Consider the following 15,587-nt stretch of genomic DNA (forward strand, 5'->3'; position numbering starts at 1 on the left):
TCTTTGTGATTGGATTGTAACACTTGTAGCCCTTTTGGGTAGATGAGTAACCAAAGAAAACACATTTGGTTGCTCGAGGATCCAGTTTATCATGGTGGAGAGATTGGTTGTGAACAAAGCAAGTGGACCCAAAAACTCTCAAGTATGAGAGATCATTCTGTCTGTCCTTCAATACTTCATATGGAGACTTGAAACTAAGTACTTTACTAGGCAATCTATTGATTAGGTAGGCAGCTGTAAGTACTCCTTGTGACCAAAATTTCTTTGGCACATTCATATGAAACATGATTGATCTTGTGGTCTCAAGAAGGTTTCTATTCTTTCTCTTAGCAATCGCATTTTGTTGGGGTGTGCCAACACATGTTGTTTGGTGCAAGTTTTTGCACCTTTGTAGGTGGCAATTTGGTAACATGGCGCAGCAAGAAGCAAACTGTCGTAGCTCGATCCAGTGCAGAGGCCGAGTATCGAGGTATGGCCTCCACTGCGTGTGAACTTATTTGGCTGAAAAGCCTTCTGTTGGATCTAGGCTTTCCCAGCAATGAACCTATGTCTATGTTTTGTGACAATCAAGCTGCCATGCACATTGCTTCCAATCCAGTCTTCCACGAGAGAACGAAGCATATTGAAGTGGATTGTCATTATGTTCGAGCACAGGTTCAATCCAAAATCATAACCACCTACTATACTCGCAGTCATGATCAGTTGGCTGACATTTTTACCAAATCTCTTCCTACGGTTCCGTTTCTGTGCATTCTATCCAAGCTTGGCTCAAGGGATCCCCTAGATCCAGCTTGAGGGGAGTGTTGGAAGAATAATGCAAGCTTTTGTCTAGTTTTGATAGATAACAGCTCAGCTTTCGGCTAGTCTTAGTGCTAGTGTTAGCTGTTTGTTTTAGTCATGGTGCATCTCTTATTTAATGTTTACTTTAGGCATAGTTAAGTGATAATATTCCCTCATCATTGTAAAGCTAGTTAGTGGCTTAAGTTAGAGAGAGTGGAGGTCATCATTATGCTTGCTTAGTTGCCATTGTCCTCTACCTTTTGTCCTCCATTTTCTTTCCCGTTTCTTCTTCTATATATGTTTGATCTTGTAACTGTTTTATATATGAAATATACATAAAAAATTCAATAAATATCAAGGTAAAGGTTTCAGTCTAGAGTCTGCTCAAGTTTAATTTATTAGTGTAATTTCATTGAGCATATTTTAAGCAAGTACAATATACAGGCATTTTCACAGCCTACGGGTTTTATGGGTAGTACTTCATCCTTTGATTAATACGTTACATAATTGGATAGGAAGCATCCATAGCGAGGCCACAAACACCTTCTGGGGCATCGGCGTATCTAAGAATCTTCATGTAGCCATTCTCACCCCACGACGTGCCCCATGAGTTCTTGATTAACCAATAGGGGGTGTCATCTTCCGTTGTCCCATACCCAATGATGGTAACAGCGTGGTTTAAATTTGTCCCACAATTATCATCAGTGAACAGCCCGCCTTTATAGGCTTGAAAGGCTTGTGAGGCAACGATGGCAACGGAGATTGGTTGCATGGACACAGCCTTGTTTATATCAGCTTCACTGTTGCGAGGTACCCTTGCATAATTAGTTATCTTGGCAGCAGCCTCATTTGCCCTGTTCTTATCACATGTTCCTGATCTTCCATCCGAACTCTGGTATGGGTAATTTGCTTCACTGGCAATTCCTCCGTTTCGTTGAATGTATGCAAAGGCTTTAACCATGTTACCACCATTGCAGCCTGAGTTACTTGTATCACAGCTCACAAGTTGTTGCTCAGATAGTGAGATCAATTTGCCAGTTTTGATTTCAGTAATCCCTTCGACTGCTGCCACTGCAGAAAATGCCCAACAACAACCTGCATGTATTCAAACAAAAAGATACGAATTAATTTCCGTAGGAAAGAATGCATGAAGAAAGTAACTAAAATATATATGCACGAGTAAGCTTAGCCCAATATTAATATGGTGGTTGGTGCTCTTACCACAGCGCCCTTGATCTTTTACAGGAGTAACAGCTCCTTGCTCCCTCCAGTCCATGCTTGGGGGAACATCCGTCAGGCTTAGGTTTTTGTACGTAAAAGATGCATCTGCGGATGAGGTTGATTCAGTGGGCTTCTTGTATCCAGTATGATGACTGAGAAATTCTTCATAGGTCATATCAGAAAATCGATTGACGCCTAGCTCGTATGTTTTCTTCCCTTCACTGTTGAATTTCTCCACGAATTCCACATTGTTCTTGAATATGTGGAAACGCCTTTCCTTCTCTGCGCTGTCCTGGTAAACGCGCCCAAACTTTTCCATCCATTGCTCATGTTTTGCAGCAATGGAAGCTTCGTACAACGTGCGGGACGTGGCTTGAGATGCCAAGGTCCCCAAGGTGATGAGTATGGCAACAATTAAAATGTTTCTTTCAAAAGCCATTGCTCACAAAGTACCACTGATGATGAGAGGGGCGCTTTGTATCGACAATGGCTTTGATTTCAAGTTGCGATTGGTGTGAAGAAGCAAGCATGCTATCGTGGGTTTATATAGAAGACGACCAGAACCTCCTGTATGTGCACCTTGTTGAAAAATATTATTATTTAGATTTATTTTAATGTTTGGTATTTTGGGCCTAGTCCATTAATATTAGTGACACATCCCAGTCTCGACTCCGCTATAACATGATATTGTCTGCTTTGGGCCCCGGCCACGCCCTCATGATTTTGTTTCTAGGAGCCAAATTTCTAGGAATATTTCATAAGTTGATGACCACAGTAAACTTATTATCAATCAGTCTCGCCTGAATGCGATTTTTGTTTTGTTTTCTACTAGGAGTTTCCACACCAAGATGTTTGAATGACTTAATCCATCGATGAATCAAGGGTTGTCTATTGATCTGATGACTACAGGTCCTTGTCCATTTGCCGGAGTCTCTGCCCTTTGGGTTTTAGTCGCCGTGAATGGTACTGATGACTACAAGTTTTACAGTCTGCAGACCTTAACCGCATACGTACTGTGTTAAGGACTGCAGTCTTTGATGCTGATTTTTGAAGTTCAAGCACTAAAAATGGTAAGCCAATGCAGTTGCCCTCCAACTCAGAGTTGCCAAACTAGCTGCGTAAATGCGTCCATACTCAGCCATCCATTGCTCATGTTTCTTCGCAATTGAAGCATCATTCAACGTGATGGATGAGGCTGTAGACGCCCAAGTCGCCATTAACACACTATGAACAAGGCAATTAGGGATTTCCATTTTAAGTATCAAAGCCATTAATAACAATTATAAGCTGAATAGAGCTATGGGACAAATGGCTTTAATTAAATGAGTGATCGCTACTAGATATGAAGAACCAAGAACAAAATTTTCATATATACATACATATATATATATATATATATTGATCAAATGCAGGAAAGAACACAATTGAGTTTCATTGTCCTTTCTTTCTACTTTTAGTAGTTTAACTTCTAGCACTCGCGTTCATCTCCTTAGTTATTTGCTGGTTTAGGTACACACTGTATTACATGATATGTGGTTTTGCATTGGATCGGATTTTGTTGGCGATATGGTCGACACTCTGTATTACATGATATGTCCTTGCTCTTCTGTTTTGCTTTATCTATTAAAGGGCATATTCCATCAAGCCGCCGTTGCAGCTGTGGTTTGAATTTAATCTAAAGTAAGCATGCGGGGTATGAAAATTCATTGTTGAAGCCAAATTTCCAGGAATATTTCTCAAGTTGATGACAACAGTTAACTTATTATCATTCAGTCTGGCCTGAATGCAATTCTTGTTTTGTTTTTTCCGGGGAGTTTCCATACAAAGAAGTTCGAATGACTCAATCAATCGATAAATCAAGGGTTGTCTATTGATCTGATGACAACAGGTCCTTGTCTATTTGCCGGAGTTTCTGCCCTTTGGCTTTTAGTCACCATGAATGGTACTGATGACTACAAGGTTCACAGTCTGCAGTCCTTAACCACGTACCGTGTTCATAAGGAATTGCCGGCAGCTCGCCAAATTTGAACGTAACAATTCCATTCCAGTCTGTGATTGCCAAACTAGCAGTCATAGAGTTCAAGACGTAATTAAGTGTCCTTTTCAAAACAAATTGTCTTGAGGTTTGCAGATCTTCTATATTATTTTAAAGCTAAACAAATTGATAAAAAGTGCTGTAACGAATATCCAGTTTCAACTTCATCAAGTGCAAGAACAATATGAAATTCTAAATAAAGTCAGAATTGAGGTATTTTGAGATAAAATTCCATACCTAAATGAGTAGAAAATTAAATCTATCCACTTAATTATATTCTTTAAAAAAATTAATAATAATGCCGTCTTTAGTTTCGCCAATCAGATACAAAATACAACACTTTTTATCGACTAACATTTTTCAATATTAAGAAGAAAATTAAATCTACACACTTAATTATAGCCTGTATAGGTAAAGCTGATAAGATCAGTCTACAATCGGGTAGGAAGCCATTGTGGCAAGGCCACAAAGACCTCAAGGAGGACTAGCATCTCCTGAGAATTCTCATGTAGCCAACGATGGTGACAATGTGGTTTGGGACTGTCCCACAACCTTCTATGGCCTTGAATACCTCGCTTTTGTAAAACCAAAAGTCCGGCCAGGTGACATGAATGCCAATTGAAACTGGTTGCATGGACAAGGCCTTAATTAGATAGCTTTTGCTGTTGCGGAGCACCATTTGCTACCAGTAATCCGGGCACTTGCTGCCTGCCAGTTTGAGTTGTTAGTATCACATCTTCACTCAGTAGCCTGGTACAGGTTTTCTGCTTCGCTTGTGACTCCTTGGCATCCTAGTATGTATTTAAAGTCAGACTCCATATAACCCCTATTGCAGCCTTTGTTTCCATAAAATCTGCTACAGTCCCCATGTTGCTGTTTGGATAGTGAGATCAAATGACCTGTTCTGATTTGGGCAATTCTTTCAAAATCTGCCACTATAGAGAATGCCCAGCAAGAGCCTATAGTATATAACACAACATTAATTTCTATACACACTACAAAATTGATAAATCGTGAGGTGTTCAAGAAAAAATAATGTAAGTCTACATCGTCAATATCTGATATGATCAAATGTTAATTAAATATGGACCAAAAACCGACCGTATGCAGAAGAAGGCAAAAGGAATAATGGCTTCAGTTTTAGCAGCGTGGTTGTAACAACTCGTCCCGGGATTTACTGTACATAAATGGTATTTTTGTATTTTCATCAAGTTTGGGAATTTATCTTCCTTTTAAAATTGTTTTAGTTCTTAAATGGTGAGCCACGTGGGGCCCACCTTATGATTTTTTTGGTGTTTCCCGGTCTCTCTCTCTTCTCTCCTTCATTTTCTTTTTCCCTCTCCCGTAACTCTCTCGGCCCTCTCTATCTCAACCCCTCCGAGAGTTTTCTTACCAACAGACATCACCATCATCTTTATCTCGTTGCTACGAACTCAACCATAGTCTTCGTATCTTGGAAATCGAACCTGGAAGCCTCGTACACGAGCTCCGACGCAGACCGGCGACTTTCGAGGCCATTTCCGGCCAAACAACGGCGAGTTGGCCGGCGTGCAAGGTATCAATCTCTTCGTCTCCCTGAGTACTACAACTTTCCTTTTTGTTTCACTCAATTTCGTCTCTTCGAGGGCTACAACTTTCGTTTTTGTCTCGCTTGATTTCGTTGAGTAGTGATAAAGTTATGGCCGTTTAAAGTTAGGTGGTTTTCCGGCCTAATTTCCGGCCTTCTTCTTCCTTGGCAACAGGCCACCCGGCCTTTCCCTCTCCCTCGGACCTTAGGCCCGTGTTGTCTTAAGCCCAAAACCCTAGCCCCTTTAGTTTTTTATGTTTTGTTATTTGGTTTTAAAACCCATAAGGGCTCGGGCCCTAGTTTAATTTGGCCCTGGGCCGGTTTGGACTTAAAGGGCTTAAAGCCCTGTTTATTTTTGTGAGGCCTTAAGGCCTTGTGCTTTGTGTGTGTGTGTTTTGGTGGAGTGTATATGTTTGGGCTTAAGCCCAAACCTCAATTCTCATCCTAAAACCCTTTTAACCCAAAACCCTTAGAGCCCTAAAAGCCCAATAAATCCTAATCCTATTTAACTTAAATCCTAATCCGGATTTCAAGCCTAAAACCCATTAGACCTAATTTGACCGTTAACCCCCGGTCAACGTTGACTTTAGGGTTGACTTTTCGGGTTTTCGTCCGGGACCCTTCTTAGGGTAATTCAACGTTCTGAATCCGTTTTCAATGTGCGTTTTCCCAAATTCAATCGTTTAAGTAGAGTTTGACTAAATGTGCTATTTATGTGCTTAGGGGCAATTATTGTGACGTTTCCGTCTTCGCTAGTGGCGCAGCTTTTGGCGGCTAAGTACTGTGAGTGGACCCCTTCTAAAATTACATGATTTGATAATTTAATTGCATAAATGATTAGCATGCCTACAGATTTATGATTTGATTTATGTGAAGCTGGTTGATTTAATATATTGATTATCGTCTCGTGTTTTGGTGAGGAATTAATTGTGGCCTATATTGAGCTATATTTTGATATATCGTATTTTCTATAAAAACCATGAACTGGTAGACTATCTGATAGATGACGATAGGATGCTAGAACATGTTTTGAACCCCTCTTTATAGTATAGACGATGCTCGATAACCTACGCTATGAAGTGGTATTTACGAGAGGCGTAACATTTTGTGCGTACCTAGTGGACACTATGCCACCTGGGGCGAGGATCTGGTGTTGGTATTTAGGCCGGGAGAAATAATCCCTAGCTACGGGCTGAGGGACATGAAGAGGCATTGGGCCGGGTGGTAGTTATCTCTAGCTACGGGCGCAGAGACTTAGGTGCAGGCATTGGGCCGGGAGTTATAATTATTCGGTGATCTTACTAGCAGCACACCGCGTTTACGAGACGATTTATGAGACGTTTACTGTTTTGATTTCCGCGATGTTTTTCCGCGAGATATGGCTTTTGAGATATTTTTGGCATGCTAGGATTTTTATTAAATCCATCATTTATTATGCTAGTAGTTTTCATTATATAAACTGTGGGGGTTAGTATTTTGATAACTGTTTTATTATTATTTTATATATATATATATATATAAAGTTGGTCCACTCACCTTTGTTTTGCGTCCCCATTCAGGACTTAGAATCAAGGCACCTAATCCCGGCGTGAAGGCACTTCCGCAGCAGCATCTTCAGATCTTTTCGATGTAGGACCCACTCTTTTATTCATTCAATTTTATCTTAATTCTTTTTAGTGATTAGGTTTAGTTGTATGCTCTGAACACGTTCCTAAATTGTTAGTTCATTGTATTTAAATTTCTAACCCTTATTTATTTCTTATTCTTAGCTTTTATATCAATTAATGGCTTTCGTCACCCTCAGGTGTCGGCCAGCACGTGTCTATCCTGGTATTTGGGGAATATCAAGGTCGGGGTGTGTCAGTGGTCGCCGTACCTTTCCACTCGATCCTCCATACCCTATGCTTTTCTCACATTCCTCACTAGCTCCACAACTAGGAAGAGCTCTATGTCTCTCAGCGGTGGCGCCACCGCTTGTTCCCCGTTGCTTCACTGCTCCTTCATCTCTTTCACCTCTTTTGCTTCCATTTCCGCCTTCTCAGGTAATTTACCTTCAATTGTTTTACTGTTACTCTGGATAAAAAATGGATGGTTGAAGTATTATTACTATTTTTTGGGCGATTTTGGGAAATGGGTGTTTGTTCTTTTTTCCTAAGATGCTTTTTCATTGAAATTTGTCTCTAAGTTGAAATGTAGGGTTTTTGTGGCTTAAATTTTGGTGTGTTTTATTTTTGTTGATTCATTTGGGTTGAATTTGATAAGCTAATAGGTTGTACATTTCACATTCCATTGTTTACTTAAATTCTGCTCGGTTTTTTTGTCTTGTTAGGTACTCTAACTTCATAAAAGTAAATTTCTTGCTTACGATTTCCGTAGTTTTAGCAATGTAAGTACTTCCATGGTAATGAAACAAGTCGGTGTCTTTTTTGGTTTCTGAAAATTAAGCTGAAGAGCTAGTTAAACGATATTTAGTCGGGCCTTGAATTGATTAGAACTTGGTTTTTGATTTGAAGGTTTATCTTTGGGCTTGGATTCGAGCTCTAGTGTGGAGGTTAGAAGAAGAAGAGGCTGTGGCTTAGTGGTGAGGACCGGGAAGGCTGCCCTGTGTCTAATCAAGAGAAGTAGGTCCAGGAAATCCTTGGTTCAAACTCATGGATTCCGTTGCCGCATGAGAACAACTGGCGGGAGAGCAATGATGAAGCGCCAACGTGCTAAGGGGCGGAAGGTCCTCTGCACGAAAAGCAATTCCAACTGTGGAAAACGTGCCTGATTGTGCCTTTTTCATATTCAGTTTATTAGGTAAGTGCAGTGGTATGTAATGTAATGTAATGATGTTTAACAGCCTATTCTTGTGAACAATGGCAGAATTTCAAACTTATTTCTCATGATACCTTCTGTATTGTTCAAGAACTCATTGTCGGTTATCCATCTTAGTAAAACTGAAAGGCTCGTCAGGGAGACACAGCCTTCAAGAGGTCGTTTTCACTGTGGAAGGCACGTTCCATAACCAGTTATCTGGGAAGCAAGCTCGTTTTCCATGTTAGTATTGCTACTTGCTCCTTTCGCTTTTTATATTCAAAGGCATAATTCATCAAACCGCCGTTGCAGCTGGGGTTATGAATTTAGTCAAAGGTAAGTAAGCGGGGTACGAAAATTCGTTCTTTAGATTTGAATTCCAAGTTAACAATGGTAAGTCGATGCAGTTGCCCTCCAACTAGCAGTCATAGTGTTCTTGGGGGTAATTAAGTGTCCTTTTTAAAACTAGTTCTCTTGAGGTTTGCCGATCTTCTAAATTAATTTTATGCTCGACTGCTTGATAAAAAGTGCTCTAATGCATTTCAAGTTTCAACTTCATCAAGTGCAAGAGCTATATGAAATTTCAATTAAAGTCTAGAGAATTGAGGTATTTTGAGATAAAATTCCACATCAAAATTAGTAGAAAATTAGATCTACGCACATAATTATACTCTATTCGAAAAAATAAACTTAAATCCGTCTTTAGTTATGCCAATTGATACAAAGTACAAGCACTTTTGGATCGGCACACTTAATTATACCCTGTATAGGTGTAGCCGAGAAGACCAATATATAATTGGGTAGGAAGCCATTGTAGCAAGGCTACAAAGACCTCCAGGAGGACCAGCATCTCTTGAGAATTCTCATGTAGCCAACAAAGGTGACATCGTGGTTTGGGACTATCCCACAACCTTTTACGCTATGAAGACCCAGCTTTTGTAAAACCTAAAGTCCGGCCAAGTGACATGAATGCCAATTGAGACAGGTCGCACAGACATGGGCTTCATTGGATCTTTTTCACTGTTGTGAGGCACTATTTGCTACCAATTATCCAGGCACTGGCAGCATGCCAGTTTAAGTTGTTATTGTCACAGCTTCCCTCAGTAGCCTGGTACGGGTAATCTCTTCCTTGCGATTCAACGGTTTTCTGGTATGTATTTAAAGGCAAACTCCATATAACCACCACGGAAGCCCTTGTTTCCATAAAATCTGCTACAGTCCACAAGTTGCTGCTCGGACAGGGAGATCAATTGACCTATTCTGGTTTGGACAATTCCTTCCAAAGCTGCCACTGGAGAGAATGCCCAGCAAGAGCCTACAGTATATAACACAACAATATTTTCAATACATACTACAAAACTGAGAAATCGTGATGCGTTCAAGAAAAAATAATATAATTCTATAGTACTTGATACATCGTTAGTATCTGATATGGTCAAAGATCGATAAAGTATGGACCAAATATCGACAGTATGCTAGTTTAGGTACGAATAAAAACATTAACCAACGACTGTAACACCATGGTCGAGATAAAACCCACAATCTTCAGAGAATACCCAACCAGAGTACCGTTTAAATTGTATTGATAATTTATTTCGCGGGTAATACCGTTTGACTATTATGTAATCAAAGGCATCGGTCATGCTACCAGTTATGCAAGCTTGATTTACACCCTTTTTGGAACAGTCCACTAGTTGCTGCTCCAACATTGAGATCATTTGACCAGTTTTGATTTGTATAATCCTCTCAGCAGTTCCCACTGCTGTAAAAGGCCCAGCAACTTCCTGTAGATGCTGACAAATAATATTCATGTGCTTGTTGATTATAAATTATTTTGGTATTTGTGCGATCAATATATGCATTAAGTGAAAGTAACGAAAAATAAGATCACATTACCACATAAACCTTCGTTTTTTACTGGTGTGACAGCTCCTTGGCTCGTCAGGGAGACACAGCCTTCAACAGGTCGTTCTCACTGTTGAAGCCAAATTTCCAGGAATATTTCTCAAGTTGATGACCACAGTTAACTTATTATCAATCAGTCCGGCCTGAATGCGATTCTTGTTTTGTTTTCTCCGGGGAGTTTCCACACAAAGAAGTTCGAATGACTCAATCAATCGATGAATCAAGGGTTGTCTATTGATCTGATGACAACAGGTCCTTGTCTATCTGCCGGAGTTTCTGCCCTTTGGCTTTTAGTCTCCATGAATGGTACTGATGACTACAAGGTTCACAGTCTGCAGTCCTTAACTGCGTACCGTGTTCATAAGGAATTGCCGGCAGCTCGCCAAATTTGAACGTAAAAATTCCATTCCAGTCTGTGATGTTGATTTTTGAAGTTGAAGTACTAACAATTGTAAGCCAATGCAGTGGCCCTCCAACTCATAGTTGCCAAACTAGCAGTCATAGTGTTCAAGACGTAATTAAGTGTCCTTTTCAAAACAAATTGTCTTGAGGTTTGCAGATCTTCTATATTATTTTAAAGCTAAACAAATTGATAAAAGAGTGCTCTAACGTATATCCAGTTTCAACTTCATCAAGGGCAAGACCAATATGAAATTCCATATCTAAATGAGAAGAAAATTAAATCTATGCACTTAATTATATTCTTTAAAAAAAAATAATGCCGCTTTAGTTTCGCCAATCAGATACAAAATACAAGCACTTTTTATCGACAAACGTTTTTCAATATTAAGAAGAAAATTAAATCTACACACTTAATTATAGCCTGTATAGGTGAAGCCGATAAGATCAGTCTATAATCGGGTAGGAAGCCATTGTGGCAAGGCCACAAAGACCTCCAGGAGGAACAGCATCTACTGCGAATTCTCAAGTAGCCAACGATGATGACATCGTGATTTGGGATTGTTAGTATTACATCTTCCCTCAGTAGCCTGGTACAGGTTTTCTGCTTCGCTTGCGATTTCTCGACATCCTAGTATGTGTGTAAAGTCAGACTCCATATAACCACTATGGCAACCTTTGTTTCCATAAAATCTGCTACAGTCCCCATGTTGCTGTTCGGACAATGAGATCAACTGACCTGTTCTGATTTGGGCAATTCCTTCGAAATCTGTCGTTGCAGAGAATGCCCAACAAGAGCCTATAGTATATAAAACAACATTAATTTCTATAGATACTACAAAATTGATAAATTGTGATGTGTTCAAGAAAAAATAATGCAAGTCTATAGTACTTGATACATCATCAATATTTGATATGATCAAATATCGATTAAACATGGAACAAAAATCGACCGTATGCTAGTTTAGGAATGAATAAAAATATTAAAATAAAAGCATTTAATGTTGATCTGTTACCACAGGGTCCTTGGTGCTTTATAGGTGTGACAGCTCCATGCATCCTCCAGTCGACGCTACAGGGAACATCGGAATGACTTAGGCTTTCATACTTAAAATATACAGCTACGGGTGAGGCCGGTTCAACGGGATTTATGTATACAGTATGTAGTTGGACAAATTCTTCATGGCTCAAATCAACAAATTCATTGAGTCCTAACTTGCAAGTCTTGTTCCCATCTATTGAAATACCTCTGGTTACTTAGGGTTCCTCATGATTATGGTTTCTCAGTATTATCTGGGTAATAGGGTTTGTGTCAACCCTATTAATGTTTTACCTAATTAATAGCCGTTTATTTTCTTCTTGCTCTTATCAATTTGTATAAGGGTCTTATTTTGTTGTCAACTCCTTAATCCAAGGAGCTTAGTTATGTTCCCTATGCCAGCTGTTTAGCGTGATTCAAGGAGATTTGGGATAGGTAACTTGAGTGTTGAGTGTAGTTTGAAACTCACTCAAACTCTCTTATATATTTGTAACATGTGTTTGCTCTCATTATGATTTCCATAATACAAAATCATAAACTTCAAAAGTCAACATGGTATCAGAGCGGGCATCTTTCTGAACCTGTCTCTGTATATCTCAGTTGTTGTGATTTTCCTTCCGCCAAAATATGGTTGATGAGAATTCAGATGATGAAAGCACCATTTCTTCTCCTTCTGCTTGCATCTCTGAAATGGATATCAATCCAAATCAACGACTCAGTTGAGTGTTACTGAAAGAGTTTAATTATTTGCCGTGGGCAAAAGCTGTTTGTCTTGCGCTTGGTGAAAGATCCAAACTTGGTTTCATCGATGGCAGTCATCCTACTCCTGAAGTTACTTCTCCAGAATATGGAGGGTGGCTTTGTAAAGATCAATTGGTTATGTCATGGTTGCTTAATTCCATGGAAAGGAAGATTGCTGAAATCTTCAACTATTCCGTGTCATCTCTCACTCTCTGGACAACTGTGAAGGAGATGTATGGTAATCAAAACAACTCTGCATGGATCTTTCAACTCAAAAAGGATATCTCTAACATTCAACAAGAAGGTAAAACTTTTGTTCAACATCCTGGTTATCTGAGAAGCATGTGGAATGAGCTAGATGTCTACAGACCTCACACAACTGATCCCATGGTGCTTCTTAAAAGAACTGAATAAGATAAAAAAAAATCAATTGCTATCTAGCTTAAGCTCAAAATATGAGGATTTGAGAAGTCATATACTCATGAATCCTGAGCTACCATCCTTCACTAGCATCTGTGCAACCATCCAATGTCAGGAATTAAGAAGAAAAGTCATGAACAGTGAGTTTGCAGCCTATCTCCAACAAAAGAAGGGAAGGGAAGATCAAGCTGTTGATTATGAAGATGGAAGTGCCACTGCATTGTTGGGCAAGTTTGCAAGTTTTTTTGGCCGGTTATGATCACTTACCTCAACAAGACATGAAAGGTATCGTGAATGCTTTCAAAACTGCTCTTAAAATCAATGAGTTACATGATTTTTGGGTTGTAGATTCACGTGCCAGATCATATGACTAATCAAGTGTCAAAATTGCATAAATTTGAGAAACTTCATAAACCATCACATGTGTCTGTAGCTAATGGTGAAGGTGCTAGGATTGTAAGAAAGGGAAAAATTCACTTGATATCAAACCAAATGGCTTCTATGGCCTTATATGTTCCTTCATTTCCATTTCAACTTCTCTCTATAGGAAAAATCACAAATTCCTTAAACTGTTTAGCCATTTTTTCACTAGAAAATTTCATTTTTCAGGATTATGTCACCAAGAGGAAGATTGGTGAGGGGTTTTGCCTAGATGGTTTTCAGGATTCCAAGCCAAGTCTAAGTCCATTCATGCCTTCATTCAAGATCATTCCTTGTGGCACCAGCCACTAGCTCACCTTTCTCAACATGTTTTGTCAACCTTGTTTCCCAACTTAGGTAAAGAACAAATTCACTGTGAAACTTGCCATATGTCAAAGGTAACTAGACTACCTCTAAGTTCATCTTTGTCTAGAGCATTTCATCTTTCATAACCATTGTTGATGATTATTAAAGAGCCACTTGGTTATATTTGTTAAAATCAAAGAGTGAAGTGATGGAAGTGTTTAAGGACTTTCATAACCTTGTTAAAAATCATTTTTCCTCTCAAATCAAAACTCTAAGGTCTGATAATGGCACCGAATACATGTCCCAAGTCATGACTAAATATTTAAGCAACAATGGCATCATGCATCAAACTAGTCGTGTTGGCACACCCCCAACAAAATGGTATTGTTGAGAGAAAAAATCAAGATCTTATTGAAAAAACTAGGGCCTTGATGTTCGAAATGAATGTACCAAAACGTTTTTTGTCTCAAAGAGTTATGGCAGCAACTTACTTGATCAACAAGTTACCTAGCAGGGTTTTGGGGTTCAAATCACTAATGGAAATGGTCAAAAACAGAAAAGTGGACTTGTCACACCTTAAGGTCTTAGGATGCATTTGGTTTGTCCATGTTTAGCCTTTGCATCGAGACAAACTAGATCCTAGGGCAACCAAATGTATTTTCCTTGGTTACTCGTCCACACAAAAAGGATACAAATGTTACAATCCACAACTTAAGAGATTAATTGTTTCCAAGGATGTTATATTTCATGAAACTAACCCTTAATACAGCAAATCTCTGGATAGTACAAGTCATGGGGAGTTTTTCTTGGACCTTTTTCCATTGCCAATGACTACGATACTTACCACTGAAGTCACTCAATCTAATGCAATGGTGCTTGCACATCACACAAAGTCCCCTACTGCAACTGACCAACCAGCTTCAAGTGATGACACCAATACTTCTGTGGAAGATGAATCTCTCCACAGCATTGCATCTGAGGAATCTTCATACAGTTCAGTCCTTACAACTGTTGGTTTTAAAAGAAGCAACATAGACTCCTTATTGTTCGTGCGCACATGAACTGCTGGGAAATTGGTAGTCCTCGTATATGTAGATGATTTGATCATTACAGGAGACAACCATGAAGAAATAAAGGAGCTTAAGCATTCACTACAACAACATTTTGCAATCAAAGATCTTCGAATATTGAGATATTTTCTTGGCATGGAAATGGCAACCTTTCACAAATGTTTCTTTCTCTGCCAACGGAAATATATTCTGGACCTTCTTAAGGAAGCAAACATGAGTGATGCTAAACTTGTCTATACACTTCTTGACATCAAGCTCAAACTCAGCTTGGAGGGGCAATCACTTCCAAACATAAGCTATTATCAGCGACTTGTTGGTAAGTTGATATATTTGAGTATTACAAGGCCTGACATAGCCTATTCAGTGAGCATTGCTAGACAATTTATGCTCTCCCACGATGGAGCATTTTAATCTTGTTAAAAGAATTCTTCGGTACCTAAAAGGTTCAGTGGGTAGTGGCATAATCATGAAGAAGAATGAGAACACTCAAATCATAGGTTATTGTGATGCTGATTGGGCTGGTAACTTTATTGATCGTAAGTCTACAACGGGGTATTGTACGTTTGTAGGAGGCAACCTTGTTACATGGAAAAGTAAAAAGTAAGCAGTTGTTGCAAGATCAAGTGCTGAGGCTGAATATCTATTCATAGGCATAATCCATTGATAGGCATAATCCATTGAACCGTCGTTGCAGCTATGGTTGCGAACTGTTAGAATCTGAACTATTTGATGGTGTATTTGCAATAATTTAGCACAGAGAGAAAGAAGATTAAGAGAGAGTGTGTGGAAGGATAGAGAGAGCTGAAATGCTCTTTTTCATGTGCTCGTTTCATCACACCAGCATTTACATAACCATTAGGAATAGAAAGAATCTAGGAGAGCCTATGA

At 39.3% G+C, this 15,587-nt stretch overlaps 1 protein-coding gene and 2 long non-coding RNA genes across 3 annotated transcripts; 2 read left to right on the forward strand and 1 right to left on the reverse strand.

Annotated features, from left to right (window-relative positions):
- Positions 1 to 1,159: 1,159 nt before the first annotated feature.
- On the reverse strand, positions 1,160 to 2,602 carry LOC103431817 (senescence-specific cysteine protease SAG39-like). Its single transcript, XM_008369984.4, has 2 exons — positions 2,002 to 2,602; positions 1,160 to 1,875 (listed from the first exon to the last, which is right to left on the reverse strand). The coding sequence occupies exons 1-2, from the start codon at positions 2,438 to 2,440 to the stop codon at positions 1,280 to 1,282; spliced, it is 1,035 nt and encodes a 344-aa protein (XP_008368206.1). The 5' UTR covers positions 2,441 to 2,602; the 3' UTR covers positions 1,160 to 1,279.
- Positions 2,603 to 5,360: 2,758 nt separating this feature from the next.
- Positions 5,361 to 7,358, forward strand: LOC139192874 (uncharacterized). Its single transcript, XR_011577384.1, has 3 exons — positions 5,361 to 5,615; positions 6,295 to 6,386; positions 7,163 to 7,358. It is a non-coding gene; the product is annotated as an uncharacterized lncRNA (long non-coding RNA).
- Positions 7,359 to 7,943: 585 nt separating this feature from the next.
- Positions 7,944 to 8,596, forward strand: LOC103431895 (uncharacterized). Its single transcript, XR_011577347.1, has 2 exons — positions 7,944 to 8,004; positions 8,117 to 8,596. It is a non-coding gene; the product is annotated as an uncharacterized lncRNA (long non-coding RNA).
- The last annotated feature ends 6,991 nt before the right edge of the window (positions 8,597 to 15,587 follow it).

The sequence above is a fragment of the Malus domestica genome, chromosome 16 (assembly GCF_042453785.1).
Source record: "Malus domestica chromosome 16, GDT2T_hap1".
In the NCBI taxonomy this organism is placed as follows: domain Eukaryota; kingdom Viridiplantae; phylum Streptophyta; class Magnoliopsida; order Rosales; family Rosaceae; genus Malus; species Malus domestica.